This window comes from Pagrus major, chromosome 17 (genome assembly GCF_040436345.1).
Source record: "Pagrus major chromosome 17, Pma_NU_1.0".
Taxonomy (NCBI): domain Eukaryota; kingdom Metazoa; phylum Chordata; class Actinopteri; order Spariformes; family Sparidae; genus Pagrus; species Pagrus major.
The window spans coordinates 28,509,083-28,526,268 of record NC_133231.1 but is presented as its reverse complement, the minus strand read 5'-3'; the positions used below and the strand labels follow the sequence as shown (position 1 = coordinate 28,526,268).

General features: G+C 38.8%; 3 protein-coding genes across 3 annotated transcripts; all 3 read left to right on the top strand.

Annotated features, from left to right (window-relative positions):
• Window positions 1-605: 605 nt before the first annotated feature.
• On the top strand, window positions 606-5,197 carry LOC141012547 (uncharacterized). Its single transcript, XM_073486054.1, has 6 exons — window positions 606-622; window positions 737-804; window positions 2,207-2,492; window positions 3,102-3,256; window positions 3,516-3,795; window positions 4,408-5,197. Exons 2-6 carry the CDS (start codon window positions 741-743, stop codon window positions 4,556-4,558), a joined length of 936 nt encoding a protein of 311 aa, XP_073342155.1. The 5' UTR covers window positions 606-622; window positions 737-740; the 3' UTR covers window positions 4,559-5,197.
• Window positions 5,198-5,974: 777 nt separating this feature from the next.
• LOC141011523 (uncharacterized) lies at window positions 5,975-9,079 on the top strand. Its single transcript, XM_073484686.1, has 5 exons — window positions 5,975-6,035; window positions 6,127-6,400; window positions 6,877-7,166; window positions 7,456-7,735; window positions 8,359-9,079. Exons 1-5 carry the CDS (start codon window positions 5,975-5,977, stop codon window positions 8,507-8,509), a joined length of 1,056 nt encoding a protein of 351 aa, XP_073340787.1. The 3' UTR covers window positions 8,510-9,079.
• Window positions 9,080-11,195: 2,116 nt separating this feature from the next.
• LOC141012550 (uncharacterized) lies at window positions 11,196-15,392 on the top strand. Its single transcript, XM_073486056.1, has 6 exons — window positions 11,196-11,213; window positions 11,328-11,395; window positions 12,743-13,028; window positions 13,638-13,792; window positions 14,082-14,361; window positions 14,974-15,392. Exons 2-6 carry the CDS (start codon window positions 11,332-11,334, stop codon window positions 15,122-15,124), a joined length of 936 nt encoding a protein of 311 aa, XP_073342157.1. The 5' UTR covers window positions 11,196-11,213; window positions 11,328-11,331; the 3' UTR covers window positions 15,125-15,392.
• The last annotated feature ends 1,794 nt before the right edge of the window (window positions 15,393-17,186 follow it).

The window sequence follows — 17,186 nt, the reverse complement described above, 5'->3', positions numbered from 1 at the left end:
ATTCGTTTCTGAGAGTTACACTCAGATATTGGGACAGAAAATTCTATCCAAGCATATTGGAAACTACAAAATACAGAATTCCTCTTTGTATGAAGTCTTTTAACCTCTTGGTGCCAGAATACTGTTTCTGCATTCTGCACCAGCAAAAGTATGAAGCTTATTTCATTCACTTTATACTTTATCAACAGGCTTTCTGTTATTTTTTGCTTTGCTTTATATTTCGCACGTGTTGTCTTGTCCCCTGTTGTTGCTCACACAACAGTGAATCCTTATTAGGTGGCCTTGTTATTTTGGCAATGAAGTACTGACTGTTTGAATGCAGTTTCAAAGTTCACAGTTCAGTTCCAGTTTATTAGCTTTATGTAGATTAACACTGGGTCACCAGTACAATGAACCAATACATGTTGGAAGAGAAAACATCAAAAGTTGTTGATTCCTGACCTATTTGGTAGCTGGATATGAGCCTTATAAGGGAAAAGATGAGGTCAAATGTGGTAAATCATCAACAAACGACAAAACATACAATGATAACGTGCACATAAATATCCCTGTGTGGTTCACATCAAATCATATTCATCATCACATAAACTCCTCATCGTCTGAGCTCATCCTTCAAGTCAGGGTATGTACTTTTCTGCTTGTTGTACACTGACAGTTAAGACTGTTATTTCATTTCAAATGCTTCTAATTTATTCAGTGTACCTCTGTTAATGACTTTCTTTTCCATCTGAACCAGAACAATGAAACACATTTCAGTTCTGCTTTTGCAGCTCCTTCTGTGGACGTGCTCGGTTAACAGCTATCGTAAGTATGATGTGGCTATATCTGTGAGATCTTTCCTAAACTTACACAAGTGTGATGTAGAAACTCTGGAGCATGTATGCTGATAAAGAGCTTTTAGTCAAGTATGAGTATTGAGCATGAAACGTTTTTGACACAAGTTCTGGATTTTTCAGTGAGGCAGAATGAGTGAATGCAGGGCTCTGGGGTGCAACTATTGTGGTCGCACAAAAATCTGACAAGTGCGACTTAGCATTTTTTCATTGGTTGAACTGGTGTGCCTGAGATTTAGCAATTTATGTTTTAAACAACTGATATTATCACAATTTACATGTGATTTAAATGAAGAAAAATATGCATTCCCAACTTTATTCCTGTTCACGATCATTTACATAATGTGTAAAGTTATAATGTATCATTGTGATCACCTTAATGAAGTACTGTTGCACCCAACGGTAAAAAAAATTAAAATGCACATTGTTATTCAAAGTAGATGTTTTAAAACATGTCTGGAGGGTATTTGTTATTACAGTAAAGAATTCTGGCGCAGTCGAATGGAGAAATAATTTTAAAAAATGGTGGAGTGATAATAAAGATTAATGTTGCTTGGATGAACTGAGTGGATTTATTTCCACAATTATCTAAGAACAGCATCCTCTCTGCAGGGTCTTCAGCTTAAACTTCAAACTCAAAAATTCTCTGTAGGGTCACAACGATTGGTCAAGTTCAAAAAAGTCATTTTTGCAATGCAGTCAAGGTGATTAACCTGTTTTGGCTGTATGGCCCTCATTGTGCAGTAGTCTTCGCTACATTTTTATTAATTCTCAGGATTAAGGTGGAACAAGACAAAAAAAGCGAGGCATGACAAGACATAACTAGGTGTACTTGAAGACATGACAAGAGTAACAGGTTGAGAAAAGACAAATAAACACTGATTACAGACAATGGAGGCAGCAAAAACCATAAATACTGGGAACATACTGGGATGTTGGCACGATGATGTATTATAGAGAAGCTTTATGGCAGTGTGTGTATGGGTGTGATTCCTGTGTGTGTGTGTGTTTGTATTGCTATCCTTGTGTGGACCAACCCTTGACATCCCACCTTTCTTGTGAGGACATTTTTTACTTGTGAGGACCTTTTGCCTGGTCTTCACAAAGAAAATGCTAGGATGAGCTCTGTGTGTGAGAGAGTGTGTTAGGGAGCAATGAGGGGGAGTGGCCGGAGGGGGAACAGGGATGGTTAGTGAACAGTTTGTCATATCAACTTGAAAGATGTTGTGTCCACATGTTGTTTGTGCTGCCCCCAAGTGGCCCAAAAAATCAGATGTTGCAGGTTGGATAATTTACAAACTTTTCTGCCTCATACATTTAGATGTATTTCAACTGTTTAACTATATATGATGTATATTTAACTTTCTTCATAGAAAATGTGGCCTTGCGTGGAAAAGCGACCCAGTCGTCCCGTCATGTGCAACCATTTGGATCAGCCAACAGTGCCATCGATGGAAACCGTGAATCTAACTTTTTCGACGGATCATGCAGCCACACTGCTGAACAGACCAACCCCTGGTGGAGAGTGGACCTGCTGGGGGCCTACATCGTCACCTCCATCACCATCACCAACAGAGGAGACTGCTGTGCAGAAAAGATCAATGGAGCAGAGATTCACATCGGCAACTCTTTACAAGACCATGGTGTCACAAACCCAGTGTAAGAGTATGTGACTTATGACTTAATAGTAAACTTATAGTTATAAGTTATAAGGTTGTTACGACCCCAGAGGTCGTATAAACATTTCTTTTGTATGTGCTTTAATTGCCTCTGTGCTTTAATGCCCCTCTGTGTTACCTGTGTGTGTGTGTGTGATTGGTTGCAGGTGTGTTTGGGTAATTGAGTGAATGTAGGTTGTTCAGGGAGCTGATTGCTTCCTGCCTCAAAGCCAATAGTTCTTAATAGCTCTTCCCAGTTCAAAATACTTTGCTGCTGGTGGTGCTTGGGAGATGGTCAGAGGGGAGGCTCATTTTCCTGTTGCAGCAGGGTTTCCCCTGGGCCCTGGTCATAACATGGACATGATCCACCCAGATCCCGATGCAACTCATCATATGATCTGTTAGCTTAAAGATGATCCTACAGAGATGTTCAATATACCACTGATTTCCTTTATAAGTGACTGAATGATTGAAGTTTTCAATTTGATGACATATGCAGTTTGTTGGCAGAGTGGCCAAGTGTTGGTATTATTTCTTTACATTGCTTTATACCTTCAAATACTGCAGTATTAAACAAATCCATCCACTGTTTCCTCTCTCTCTCATCTAGGGTTGCTGTAATTCCTCGAATCTCAGCAGGCACATCATTAAAAATCCCTTTAACCAGTCATGTGGAGGGACGTTATGTGATTGTGTCTATATCTGGTTCAGGAAAGGTCCTTACGCTCTGTGAAGTGGAAGTCTACGGCTACCGTGCCCCAACTGGTGAGAATTAAATATCAGGCCAAAGCCACACAAGATGTGGTTTTCTAGGTGATGCTGCAGCCTCATTTTCCATACAGCTGTGGTCACCTTAGAATTCTGCACAACCATGAATCGTTTGTCAGCTTCGTGGGCATAAGCATTCACAACATCACAATTACCTGGAGGGACTGATTTATGTTCAAGACAAACACATATTGGGGACCCCTTGCATCAGTGAAAACTGTCAGTGCTGATGTTTGAAATTGTGTCCTTTGTGCAGGAGAGAACCTGGCACTCCAAGGAAAAGCCTCGCAATCTTCACTTCATTCCACAGGCATTGCAAATAACGCCATTGATGGGAATCGAGCCAGCGCCTGGGACCAGGGATCTTGTACTCACACAGGCCACAACTTCAACGCCTGGTGGAGACTGGACCTGGGCAAAAGACACAAAGTGTTTTCTGTTAGCGTCACCAACCGCCAAGAACATCACCACAGACTTAATGGAGCTGAGATCCGGATTGGAGATTCTCTTGACAACAATGGCATCAACAACCCCAGGTAGTTTACAGTTAGCTTGTTTATGATAATACAACTATGATTTAAAGGTGTCATTGATAACATCCAGTCACTAAATGTGGCATTCATCTCCCTCCTACCATTGCATTCACATCACCACACCACTCTTTTTCAAATCCTCTTCCCATCAAGTGATTGCCAGTTTGAGTACTAGCAAGCGTTAGCTAACTTTGCTAATGCTTGGGATATACTGCAACTCTACCATTTTTATGTTGTTGTTTTTTTCCTCAAAACTATCAAGACCTGACAAACATTTTCTAATTACTGATTCACAATCATAATAATATTGATAAGGAGAAGTGATATTTGTTCTGCACCTCTCCACAGGCTCTATTATTTTCAAAAAATGGTTTATCTACATAAACATGTTATCAATATGACCTCTAAAGTTTGTGATTAAAGTCTATGTGTCAGAGGGTTTGTTTGGAAGAACACATTTATGCTCAATTTAAAAAGAAATGTAATTATATCCATTTGAAATAAGAGTTTTGGTGATGATTCATGTCTATTAAATTATTTTGTGAAACATTTGGAGTATCTATTGATTTAACTGACCATTTGATGAGTTAATAGAGTCATTTCTTCTTCTGCTAGGTGTGCTTTGATCTCAAGCATCCCTGGAGGTTTCACCCACAACTTCCAGTGTAACAGGACGGACGGCCGCTATGTGACCATAGTCATCCCTGGAAGAACTGAGTACCTGAGTGTGTGTGAGGTGGAGGTCTATGGTTCCAGACTGGATTAGGTCTGAGCAAGTTCACAATTCATAACAATGATGTTTAGCTGATGTTCGTGCACAGGCCATGATCGTGAGCTTCAAACTTTTATAACAATGACATTTGATATTGCAGATGTTTAGCTGATCAACAGATTCATGTCATGTCATTCATATATCCCCCTTGTTCAGTATCTGAAACCATCACATACAGTTTAGGCCCATTATCTTCCTGAAGATTAATGTTGATTCTGTATGAGATAATTAATTAAAGTTGTCACTGAATGCCAAATTACAGATTTGACTGGACATTTGGAATATCATTATCATTATTGTTTTTCCACGTCACAAAAAAATGTGAATAAAAATTATATTTGAGTGTTAAAAAAATGCACGAGAACGCACTTTAGAAGATCTTTCCTTTTCTTTATGTCACATGTCAAAATATCTATGTTACAAGGCTTAGTAATATGTTTTTAGGTACTAATATGTGTATTTCATTTAACCTACAATGATAATAATATTGTGATGGTGTGAGTATTTCTGTTGTTGTGAGATGTTTCTCTCTGTTTTGTATTCGATTATTATCACTCTGTAATTTTCTGAGTAAAGATTGAATTATACTGGTACTGCAGAGTAGCAATTCACAATAAATCAAACTGTTCCTAACTTGGTGGACTTCATCTTTACAGTATAGACAGGAAAAGAAAGAGCGAGACATCAGCCCTGCAACAAGTCACAGTGAGTCAGGGCAGCAGTAACTGCAGTATTAATATAAGACTGAGCAGGGCAACATGTTTAGTCTGAGTGAAAACACCTGGTTAGACATGAAATATAAAAGCTAAAGTGTGTCCAGTGTCCAGTGTGACCAGCATGCCTGGAACTTGATTGGTCAAGTTCAAAAAAGTCATTTTTGCAATGCAGTCAAGGTGATTAACCTGTTTTGGCTGTATGGCCCTCATTGTGCAGTAGTCTTCGCTACATTTTTATTAATTCTCAGGATTAAGGTGGAACAAGACAAAAAAAGCGAGGCATGACAAGACATAACTAGGTGTACTTGAAGACATGACAAGAGTAACAGGTTGAGAAAAGACAAATAAACACTGATTACAGACAATGGAGGCAGCAAAAACCATAAATACTGGGAACATACTGGGATGTTGGCACGATGATGTATTATAGAGAAGCTTTATGGCAGTGTGTGTATGGGTGTGATTCCTGTGTGTGTGTGTGTTTGTATTGCTATCCTTGTGTGGACCAACCCTTGACATGACACCTTTCTTGTGAGGACATTTTTTACTTGTGAGGACCTTTTGCCTGGTCTTCACAAAGAAAATGCTAGGATGAGCTCTGTGTGTAAGAGAGTGTGTTAGGGAGCAATGAGGGGGAGTGGCCGGAGGGGGCATAGGGATGGTTAGTGAACAGTTTGTCATATCAACTTGAAAGATGTTGTGTCCACATGTTGTTTGTGCTGCACCCAAGTGGCCCAAAAAATCAGATGTTGCAGGTTGGATAATTTACAAACTTTTCTGCCTCATACATTTAGATGTATTTCAACTGTTTAACTATATATGATGTATATTTAACTTTCTTCATAGAAAATGTGGCTTTGCGTGGAAAAGCGACCCAGTCGTCCCGTCATGTGCAACCATTTGGATCAGCCAACAGTGCCATCGATGGAAACCGTGAATCTACCTTCTCAGACGGATCATGCAGCCACACTGCTGAACAGACCAACCCCTGGTGGAGAGTGGACCTGCTGGGGGCCTACATCGTCACCTCCATCACCATCACCAACAGAGGAGACTGCTGTGCAGAAAAGATCAATGGAGCAGGCAACTCTTTACAAGACCATGGTGTCACAAACCCAGTGTAAGAGTATGTGACTTATGACTTAATAGCAAACTTATAGTTATAAGTTATAAGGTTGTTACGACCCCAGAGGTCGTATAAACATATCTTTTGTATGTGCTTTAATTGCCTCTGTGCTTTAATGCCCCTCTGTGTTACCTGAGTGTGTGTGTGTGATTGGTTGCAGGTGTGTTTGGGTAATTGAGTGAATGTAGGTTGTTCAGGGAGCTGATTGGTTCCTGCCTCAAAGCCAATAGTTTAAAGGCCAGCTCTTCCCAGTTCAAAATACTTTGCTGCTGGTGGTGCTTGGGAGATGGTCAGAGGGGAGGCTCATTTTCATGTTGCAGCAGGGTTTCCCCTAAGCCCTGGTCATAACATGGACATGATCCACCCAGATCCCGATGCAACTCATCATATGATCTGTTAGCTTAAAGATGATCCTACAGAGATGTGCAATTTACCACTTATTTCCTTTATAAGTGACTGAATGATTGAAGTTTTCAATTTGATGACATATGCAGTTTGTTGGCAGAGTGGCCAAGTGTTGGTATTATTTCTTTACATTGCTTTATACCTTCAAATACTGCAGTATTAAACAAATCCATCCACTGTTTCCTCTCTCTCTCTTCTAGGGTTGCTGCAATTCCTCGAATCCCAGCAGGCAGATCATTAAAAATCACTTTAACCAGTCATGTGGAGGGACGTTATGTGATTGTGTCTATACCTGGTTCAGGAAAGGTCCTTACGCTCTGCGAAGTGGAAGTCTACGGCTACCGTGCCCCAACTGGTGAGAATTAAATATCAGGCCAAAGCCACACAAGATGTGGTTTTCTAGGTGATGCTGCAGCCTCATTTTCCATACAGCTGTGGTCACCCCAGAAGTTTGATCACACGAAGAAAATCCCTTAGAATTCTGCACAACCATGAACCGTTTGTCAGCTTCGTGGGCATAAGCGTTCACAACATCACAACTACCTGGAGGGACTGATTTATGTTCAAGACAAACACATATTGGGGACCCTTTGCATCAGTGAAAACTGTCAGTGCTGATGTTTGAAATTGTGTCCTTTGTGCAGGAGAGAACCTGGCTCTCCAAGGAAAAGCCTCGCAGTCTTCACTTCATTCTACAGGCATTGCAAATAATGCCATTGATGGGAATCGAGCCAGCGCCTGGGACCAGGGATCTTGTAGTCACACAGGCCCCAACTTCAACGCCTGGTGGAGACTGGACCTGGGCAAAACACACAAAGTGTTTTCTGTTAGCGTCACCAACATCATAGAAGCACATGAAAGACTTAATGGAGCTGAGATCCGGATTGGAGATTCTCTTGACAGCAATGGCATCAACAATCCCAGGTAGTTTACAGTTAGCTTGTTCATGATAATACAACTATGATTTAAAGTTGTTATTGATAACTTTCAGTCACTAAATGTGGCATTCATCTCCCTCCTACCATTGCATTCACATTACCACACCACTTTTTTTTCAAATCCTCTTCCCATCAAGTGGTTGCCAGTTTGAGCACTAGCAAGCGTTAGCTAACTTTGCTAATGCTTGGGACATATTTCAACTCTACCATTTTTATGTTGTTGTTTTTTTCCTCAAAACTATCAAGACTGTTTATTCATTTTGGAACTTACAAACATTTTCTAATTACTGATTCACAATCATAATAATATTGATAAGGAGAAGAGATATTTATTCTGCACCTCTCCACAGGCTCTATTATTTTCAAAAAATGGTTTGTCTACATAAACATGTTATCAATATGACCTCTAAAGTTTGTGATTAAAGTCTATGTGTTTGTTTGGAACAACACATTCATGCTCAATTTAAAAAGAAATTTAATTAGATCCGTTTGAAATAAGAGTTTTGGCAATGATTCATGTCTATTAAATTATTTTGTGAAACATTTGGAGTATCTATTGATTTAACTGACCATTTGATGAGTTAATAGAGTCGTTTCTTCTTCTGCTAGGTGTGCTTTGATCTCAAGCATGCCTGGAGGTTTCACCCGAAAATTCCAGTGTAACGGGATGGACGGCCGCTATGTGACCATAGTCATCCCTGGAAGAACTGAGTACCTGCATGTGTGTGAGGTGGAGGTCTATGGTTCCAGACTGGATTAGGTCTGAGGAAGTTCACAATTCATAACAATGATGTTTAGCAGATGTTCGTGTACAGGCTCATGCTCATGAGCTTCAAATTTTTATATCAATGACATTTGATTTTGCAGATGTTTAGCTGATCAACAGATTCATGTCACATGGATTCATGTATCTCCCCTGTACAGTATCTCCAACCATTACACAAAATGTAGGTCTATTATCTCCCTGAATATTAATGTTGATTAATGTTGATTCTGTATGAGATAATTGTTTATCCAGGTTGCAAAAAACATGTGAGTAAAAAGTATATTTGAGTGGTAAAAATGGACTGTTAGAAATTTGACATTCAGACTTTATTATGTTTTGTTATCGATCACAAATAGCAGCCATTTGAGAAGCATTCTTACTATTGTTTCAATGGAAAACAAGATATTGTTTATATATGGAGAGAATGGCACATGTTAGATTATCTTTTCTTTTCAATATGTCACATGTCAAAATATCTATGTTACAAGGCTTAGTAATATGTTTTTAGGTACTAATGCGTGTATTTCATTCAACCTACAATGACAGTAATGTTGTGATGGTGTGTGTGAGAGTATTTCTGTTGTTGTGAGATGTTTCTCTCTCTTTTGTATTCGATTATATTGTATTATATTATTATTATCACAATAAACAAACTGTTCCAAACTTGGTGGACTTCATCTTTACAGTATAGACAGGAAAAGAAAGAGCGAGACATCAGCCCTGCAACAAGTCACAGTGAGTCAGGGCAGCAGTAACTGCAGTATTTATATAAGACTGAGCAAGGCAACATGTCTAGTCTGAGTGAAAACACCTGGTCAGACATGAAATATAAAAGCTGGAGTGTGTCCAGTGTCCAGTGTGACCAGTACGCCTGCAGCCAGTGCTGGGCTCCTTAATGGAGCGTTAAACCCCTTTAGAAATGGCAAAACCTTAAGTGGACCATTGCCAAGTCTCTGACAGCTCTGAGATCCCAACTTCTATTTTGAAAAGCCGTTATTTACATCCTTTTTAATGCTACAATCTTCACTGTAGCTGCTATGCTAAAAGCATTCACACACACCTGAAGTGGGTGCACAACGTTTTTTCAAAAATATTTGGGGCTCATTTTTAGAAGAACCTCTCCTTTAATCTATAATAATGTTTTATACTTAATAAGTTGATCACATGTACTGCATGTAAAATCATGAACAGACACATGTAGTGGAGCGAAAAGTAAAATATTTCCGACTATTAAGTGGCACTGCAAACACTTGTACTTCAAGAATGGAAGTACAAGTACCTTAGTTACTTTATTACTATGATGTAAACAGTGTATTGTGTGATATTTGTCTTGCTCATTGGTATCTACATGGATGACCTCCAAAATCTGATGAACAAGAAGGGAAGTACTGTCATCACTGTGTGCAGGTCAACATAATGTCACCTTTGCTGAAATAATTCAAAACTATAGAAACAATTTGTAAAAAGTGTTATCTCCCAAAGTTACTCTGCTGTTGTTGATACTAGTATTTGAGAAACAGCACTTTGTGTATTACTGCTTGCTAACAATGAAGACTTTGATATTTTGGGAAATATGCTTATTCTTAATTGTTGTTGCTAATTAGGCAGGTAAAACCAAGAGGTTATTTGATAAGCTTAACTTAATGTGACTCTTACCATCAGTGATGGAATGTAACTAAGTACATATACTCAATTACTGTACTTGAGTACAATTTTGAGGTACTTGTACTTTACTTGACCATTTCCATTGCATGCTGCTTTATACTTCCACTTTACTACATTGTGTAAATGTTGTACATTTTATTAAAATACATATATTATCTAAATTTAGCAGATTGCAGCTTTAGAGCCAAAGTAGCACATATTTTAATTAATTAATTTAATATCAATTGGATGGGGAAAAAAAACACTTTGTGACCCATTTTAAAAAGAGTGAAAGGCTGACTTTATTTGAGGGGTCACTAAAATGATTAATGAAAAACCTGCATCATCCCTGAAAACAACAACAACAACAACAGCAAATATATCTTTTGTATTATATGTGAATAAGCAGCTGGACAAAAGTATGCATAACTTAATTTGTTTCTGAGAGTTACACTCAGATGTTGGGACAGAAAATTCTATCCAACATATTGGAAACTACAAAATACAGAATTCCTCTTTGTATGAAGTCTTTTAACCTCTTGGTGCCAAAATACTGTTTTTGCATTCTGCACCAGCAAAAGTATGAAGCTTACTTCATTCACTTTATACTTTATCAACAGGCTTTCTGTTATTTTTTACTTTGCTTTATATTTTGCACGTGTTGTCTTGTCCCCTGTTGTTACTCACACAACAGTGAATCCTTATTAGGTGGCCTTGTTATTTTGGCAATGAAGTACTGACTGTTTGACTGCAGTTTCAAAGTTCACAGTTCAGTTCCAGTTTATTAGCTTTATGTAGATTAACACTGGGTCACCAGTACAATGAACCAGTACATGTTGGAAGAGAAAACATCAAAAGTTGTTGATTCCTGACCTATTTGGTAGCTGGATATGAGCCTTATAAGGGAAAAGATGAGGTCAAATGTGGTAAATCATCAACAAACGACAAAACATACAATGATAACGTGCACATAAATATCCCTGTGTGGTTCACATCAAATCATATTCATCATCACATAAACTCCTCATCGTCTGAGCTTATCCTTCAAGTCAGGGTATGTACTTGTCTGCTTGTTGCACACTGACAGTTAACACTGTTATTTCATTTCAAATGCTTCTAATTTATTCAGTGTACCTCTGTTAATGACTTTCTTTTCCATTTGAACCAGAACAATGAAACACATTTCAGTTATGCTTTTGCAACTCCTTCTGTGGACGTGCTCAGTTAACACCTATCGTAAGTATGATGTGGCTATATCTGTGAGATCTTTCCTAAACTTACACAAGTGTGATGTAGAAACTCTGGCGCATGTATGCTGAAAAAGAGCTTTTAGTCAAGTATGAGTATTGTTTTCAGTGAGGCAGAATGAGTGAATGCAGGGCTCTGGGGTGCAACTGCAAGTGCGACTTAGCATTTTTTCATTGGTCGAACTGGTGTGCCTGAGATTTAGCAATTTATGTTTTAAACAACTGATTATCACAATTTACATGTGATTTAAATGAAGAAAAATATGCATTCCCAACTTTATTCCTGTTCACGATCATTTACATAATGTGTAAAGTTAAAATGTATCACTGTGATCACCTTAATGAAGTAGTGGTGCACCCAACGGGAAAAAAAATTAAAATGCACATTGTTATTCAAAGGAGATGTCTTAAAACATGTCTGGAGGGGATTTGTTATTACAGTAAATGATTATTTTGCGGTAAAACGGAGACATAATTTAAACAATGGTGGAGCGATAATAAAGATTAATGTTGCTTGAATGAACTGAGTGGATTTATTTCCACAATTATCTAAGACCAGCATGCTCTCTGCATGGTCTTCAGCTTAAACTTCAAACTTAAAAATGATCTGTAGGGTCACCACATGATTGGTCAAGTTCAAAAAAGTAATTTTTGCAATGCAGCCAAGGTGATCAACCTGTTTTGGCTGTATGGCCCTCATTGTGCAGTAGTCTTTGCTACATTTTTATTAATTCTCAGGATTAACCTGGAACAAGACAAAAAAAGTGAGGCACGACAAGACATAACTAGGTGTACTTGAAGACATGACAAGATTAACATGTTGAGAAAAGACAAATAAACACTGATTACAGACAATGGAGGCAGCAAAAACAATAAATACTGGGAACATACTGGGATGTTGGCACAATGATGTATTATAGAGAAGCTTTATGGCAGTGTGTGTATGGGTGTGATTCCTGCTGGTGTGTGTGTTTGTATTGCTATACTTGTGTGGACCAACCCTTGACATCCCACCTTTCTTGTGAGGACATTTTTTACTTGTGAGGACCTTTTGCCTGGTCTTCACAAAGAAAATGCTAGGATGAGCTCTGTGTGTGAGAGAGTGTGTTGGGGAGCAATGAGGGGGAGTGGCCGGAGGGGGAATAGGGATGGTTAGTGGACAGTTTGTCATATCAACTTGAAAGATGTTGTGTCCACATGTTGTTTGTGCTGCCCCCAAGTGGCCCAAAAAATCAGATGTTGCAGGTTGGATAATTTACAAACTTTTCTGCCTCATACATTTAGATGTGTTTCAACTGTTTAACTATATATGATGTATATTTAACTTTCTTCATAGAAAATGTGGCCTTGCGTGGAAAAGCGACCCAGTCGTCCCGTCATGTGCAACCATTTGGATCAGCCAACAGTGCCATCGATGGAAACCGTGAATCTAACTTTTTCGACGGATCATGCAGCCACACTGCTGAACAGACCAACCCCTGGTGGAGAGTGGACCTGCTGGGGGCCTACATCGTCACCTCCATCACCATCACCAACAGAGGAGACTGCTGTGCAGAAAAGATCAATGGAGCAGAGATTCACATCGGCAACTCTTTACAAGACCATGGTGTCACAAACCCAGTGTAAGAGTATGTGACTTATGACTTAATAGTAAACTTATAGTTATAAGTTATAAGGTTGTTACGACCCCAGAGGTCGTATAAACATTTCTTTTGTATGTGCTTTAATTGCCTCTGTGCTTTAATGCCCCTCTGTGTTACCTGTGTGTGTGTGTGTGATTGGTTGCAGGTGTGTTTGGGTAATTGAGTGAATGTAGGTTGTTCAGGGAGCTGATTGCTTCCTGCCTCAAAGCCAATAGTTCTTAATAGCTCTTCCCAGTTCAAAATACTTTGCTGCTGGTGGTGCTTGGGAGATGGTCAGAGGGGAGGCTCATTTTCATGTTGCAGCAGGGTTTCCCCTAGGCCCTGGTCATAACATGGACATGATCCACCCAGATCCCGATGCAACTCATCATATGATCTGTTAGCTTAAAGATGATCCTACAGAGATGTGCAATTTACCACTTATTTCCTTTATAAGTGACTGAATGATTGAAGTTTTCAATTTGATGACATATGCAGTTTGTTGGCAGAGTGGCCAAGTGTTGGTATTATTTCTTTACATTGCTTTATACCTTCAAATACTGCAGTATTAAACAAATCCATCCACTGTTTCCTCTCTCTCTCATCTAGGGTTGCTGTAATTCCTCGAATCTCAGCAGGCAGATCATTAAAAATCACTTTAACCAGTCATGTGGAGGGACGTTATGTGATTGTGTCTATATCTGGTTCAGGAAAGGTCCTTACGCTCTGCGAAGTGGAAGTCTACGGCTACCGTGCCCCAACTGGTGAGAATTAAATATCAGGCCAAAGCCACACAAGATGTGGTTTTCTAGGTGATGCTGCAGCCTCATTTTCCATACAGCTGTGGTCACCCCAGAAGTTTGATCACACAAAGAAAATCCCTTAGAATTCTGCACAACCATGAACCGTTTGTCAGCTTCGTGGGCATAAGCATTCACAACATCACAATTACCTTGAGGGACTGATTTATGTTCAAGACAAACACATATTGGGGACCCCTTGCATCAATGAAAACTGTCAGTGCTGATGTTTGAAATTGTGTCCTTTGTGCAGGAGAGAACCTGGCACTTCAAGGAAAAGCCTCGCAATCTTCACTTCATTCCACAGGCATTGCAAATAACGCCATTGATGGGAATCGAGCCAGCGTCTGGGACCAGGGATCTTGTAGTCACACAGGCCACAACTTCAACGCCTGGTGGAGACTGGACCTGGGCAAAACACACAAAGTGTTTTCTGTTAGCGTCACCAACCGCCAAGACTCTCACCAAAGACTTAATGGAGCTGAGATCCGGATTGGAGATTCTCTTGACAGCAATGGCATCAACAATCCCAGGTAGTTTACAGTTAGCTTGTTTATGATAATACAACTATGATTTAAAGGTGTCATTGATAACTTTCAGTCACTAAATGTGGCATTCATCTCCCTCCTACCATTGCATTCACATCACCACACCACTCTTTTTCAAATCCTCTTCCCATCAAGTGGTTGCCAGTTTGAGTACTAGCAAGCGTTAGCTAACTTTGCTAATGCTTGGGACATACTGCAACTCTACCATTTTTATGTTGTTGTTTTTTTCCTCAAAACTATCAAGACCTGACAAACATATTCTAATTACTGATTCACAATCATAATAATATTGATAAGGAGAAGAGATATTTCTTCTGCACCTCTCCACAGGCTCTATTATTTTCAAAAAATGGTTTGTCTACATAAACATGTTATCAATAAGACCTCTAAAGTTTGTGATTAAAGTCTATGTGTCAGAGGGTTTGTTTGGAACAACACATTTATGCTCAATTTAAAAAGAAATGTAATTATATCCATTTGAAATAAGAGTTTTGGTGATGATTCATGTCTATTAAATTATTTTGTGAAACATTTGGAGTATCTATTGATTTAACTGACCATTTGATGAGTTAATTGAGTCATTTCTTCTTCTGCTAGGTGTGCTGTGATCTCAAGCATCCCTGGAGGTTTCACCCACAACTTCCAGTGTAACAGGACGGACGGCCGCTATGTGACCATAGTCATCCCTGGAAGAACTGAGTACCTGAGTGTGTGTGAGGTGGAGGTCTATGGTTCCAGACTGGATTAGGTCTGAGCAAGTTCACAATTCATAACAATGATGTTTAGCTGATGTTCGTGCACAGGCCATGATCATGAGCTTCAAACTTTTATAACAATGACATTTGATATTGCAGATGTTTAGCTGATCAACAGATTCATGTCACATGGATTCATGTATCCCCCCTGTACAGTATCTGAAACCATCACATACAGTTTAGGCCCATTATCTTCCTGAAGATTAATGTTGATTCTGTATGAGATAATTAATTAAAGTTGTCACTGAATGCCAAATTACAGATTTGACTGGACATTTGGAATATCATTATCATTATTGTTTTTCCAGGTCACAAAAAAATGTAAATAAAAATTATATTTGAGTGTTAAAAAAATTCACGAGAACGCACATTAGAAGATCTTTCCTTTTCTTTATGTCACATGTCAAAATATCTATGTTACAAGGCTTAGTAATATGTTTTTAGGTACTAATATGTGTATTTCATTTAACCTACAATGATAATAATATTGTGATGGTGTGTGTGTGAGTATTTCTGTTGTTGTGAGATGTTTCTCTCTGTTTTGTATTCGATTATTATCACTCTGTAATTTTCTGAGTAAAGATTGAATTATACTGGTACTGCAGAGTACCAATTCACAATAAACAAACTGTTCCAAACTTGGTGGACTTCATCTTTATAGTATAGACAGGAAAAGAAAGAGCGAGACATCAGCCCTGCAACAAGTCACAATGAGTCAGGGCAGCAGTAACTGCAGTATTTATATAAGACTGAGCAGGGCGACACGTCTACTCTGAGTGAAAACATCTGGTCAAACATGAAATATAAAAGCTGAAGTGTGTCCAGTGTCCAGTGTGACCAGCACGCCTGCAGCCAGTGCTGTGCTCCTTAATGGAGAGTTAAACCCCTTTAGAAATGGCAAAACCTTAAGTGGACCATTGCCAAGTCTCTGAAAGCCCTGAGATCCCAACTTCTTTTTTTGAAAAGATGTTATTTACATCCTTTTTAAAGCTACAATCTTCACTGTAGCTGCTATGCTAAAAGCATTCACACACACACCGTCTGAAGTGGGTGCACAATGTCTTTTCAAAAATATTAGGGATTTTGGGGCTTCAGGAGACTCTGATTGAGATGGATGAGCTATATGGTGCCATTTTAAGTTTTTTTAGGTTGTCCCATCTGCTTCAGTTGTTTAGGAAAATGCTGCAACACTGTTTTGTTGTGAAGCTCCAGAAATGTTTTGTGGACTTCACTTGACTTTCCATCTGCATGACCAATGACTGAATTTTCATTTTCGGGAGAACTTCTCCTTTAATCTATAATAATGTTTATAATAATGGAGTAAAATGTTCAATATTTCCCACTATTAAGTGGCACTGCAAACACTTTTACTTAGACAATGGAAGTACAAGTACCTTAGTTTATAACTATGCTGTAAGCAGTGTTTTGTGTGATATTTGTCTTGCTCATTGGTATCTACATGGATGACCTCCAAAATCTGATTCACAAGAAGGGAAGTAAAATAAACGTGTATGGGAGTAAAATGTGATGTTACAAGATAGTGCTGAAGATGATTGATGGCAGATTATTGGTGAACCTTAAGTGGGGCATCGACAACTTCATCAACATCGAGATCACTAGGCTTTCTTCACTGTGTTGATTGACGTTATTTTAGCATTTTTTTCTTGCATTAGCCAAAACTCTGCTACTGGCTGCATCCAAAATACCTTACCAACATGCTCTTCTAGTATCTCTTGCTCTTCTTCTATCTAGTATGATAAAACAGTATGTGAGACTTTTTTACTATGTCTGAAACATTAGTATGAAACTAATAGTATCTGAAACAACGATATAACAAACAATGCTGTTTCTTACTCTTTTCCTTTTGTCACCACTTTTGACCTTTCATAACTACCTCCTTATTTTCATGTGCCTCTTTTTTATCTCAAGCTTGCTGTACATTTTTGTTATGTATGGAAGCCCTAAACAGTCGTGCGTCAATTATATTAGTTCCTCCGTTTTCCTGTGGTCATGAGTTAAATGTTTGTGTTTTCACAAGTTATTAATGTCATTATC

Bases quoted from the DNA above. Each gene is read 5' to 3' on its own strand.
- LOC141012547 (XM_073486054.1), top strand. From the start codon at position 741: ATGAAACACATTTCAGTTCTGCTTTTGCAGCTCCTTCTGTGGACGTGC. The intron at 805-2,206 runs GTAAGTATGATG...CTTTCTTCATAG, and splicing joins GTGCTCGGTTAACAGCTATC to AAAATGTGGCCTTGCGTGGA. The intron at 3,796-4,407 runs GTAGTTTACAGT...TTCTTCTGCTAG, and splicing joins AATGGCATCAACAACCCCAG to GTGTGCTTTGATCTCAAGCA.
- LOC141011523 (XM_073484686.1), top strand. From the start codon at position 5,975: ATGTTGTGTCCACATGTTGTTTGTGCTGCACCCAAGTGGCCCAAAAAA. The intron at 6,036-6,126 runs GTTGGATAATTT...CTTTCTTCATAG, and splicing joins CAAAAAATCAGATGTTGCAG to AAAATGTGGCTTTGCGTGGA. The intron at 7,167-7,455 runs GTGAGAATTAAA...TCCTTTGTGCAG, and splicing joins CGGCTACCGTGCCCCAACTG to GAGAGAACCTGGCTCTCCAA.
- LOC141012550 (XM_073486056.1), top strand. From the start codon at position 11,332: ATGAAACACATTTCAGTTATGCTTTTGCAACTCCTTCTGTGGACGTGC. The intron at 13,029-13,637 runs GTAAGAGTATGT...TCTCTCATCTAG, and splicing joins CATGGTGTCACAAACCCAGT to GGTTGCTGTAATTCCTCGAA. The intron at 14,362-14,973 runs GTAGTTTACAGT...TTCTTCTGCTAG, and splicing joins AATGGCATCAACAATCCCAG to GTGTGCTGTGATCTCAAGCA.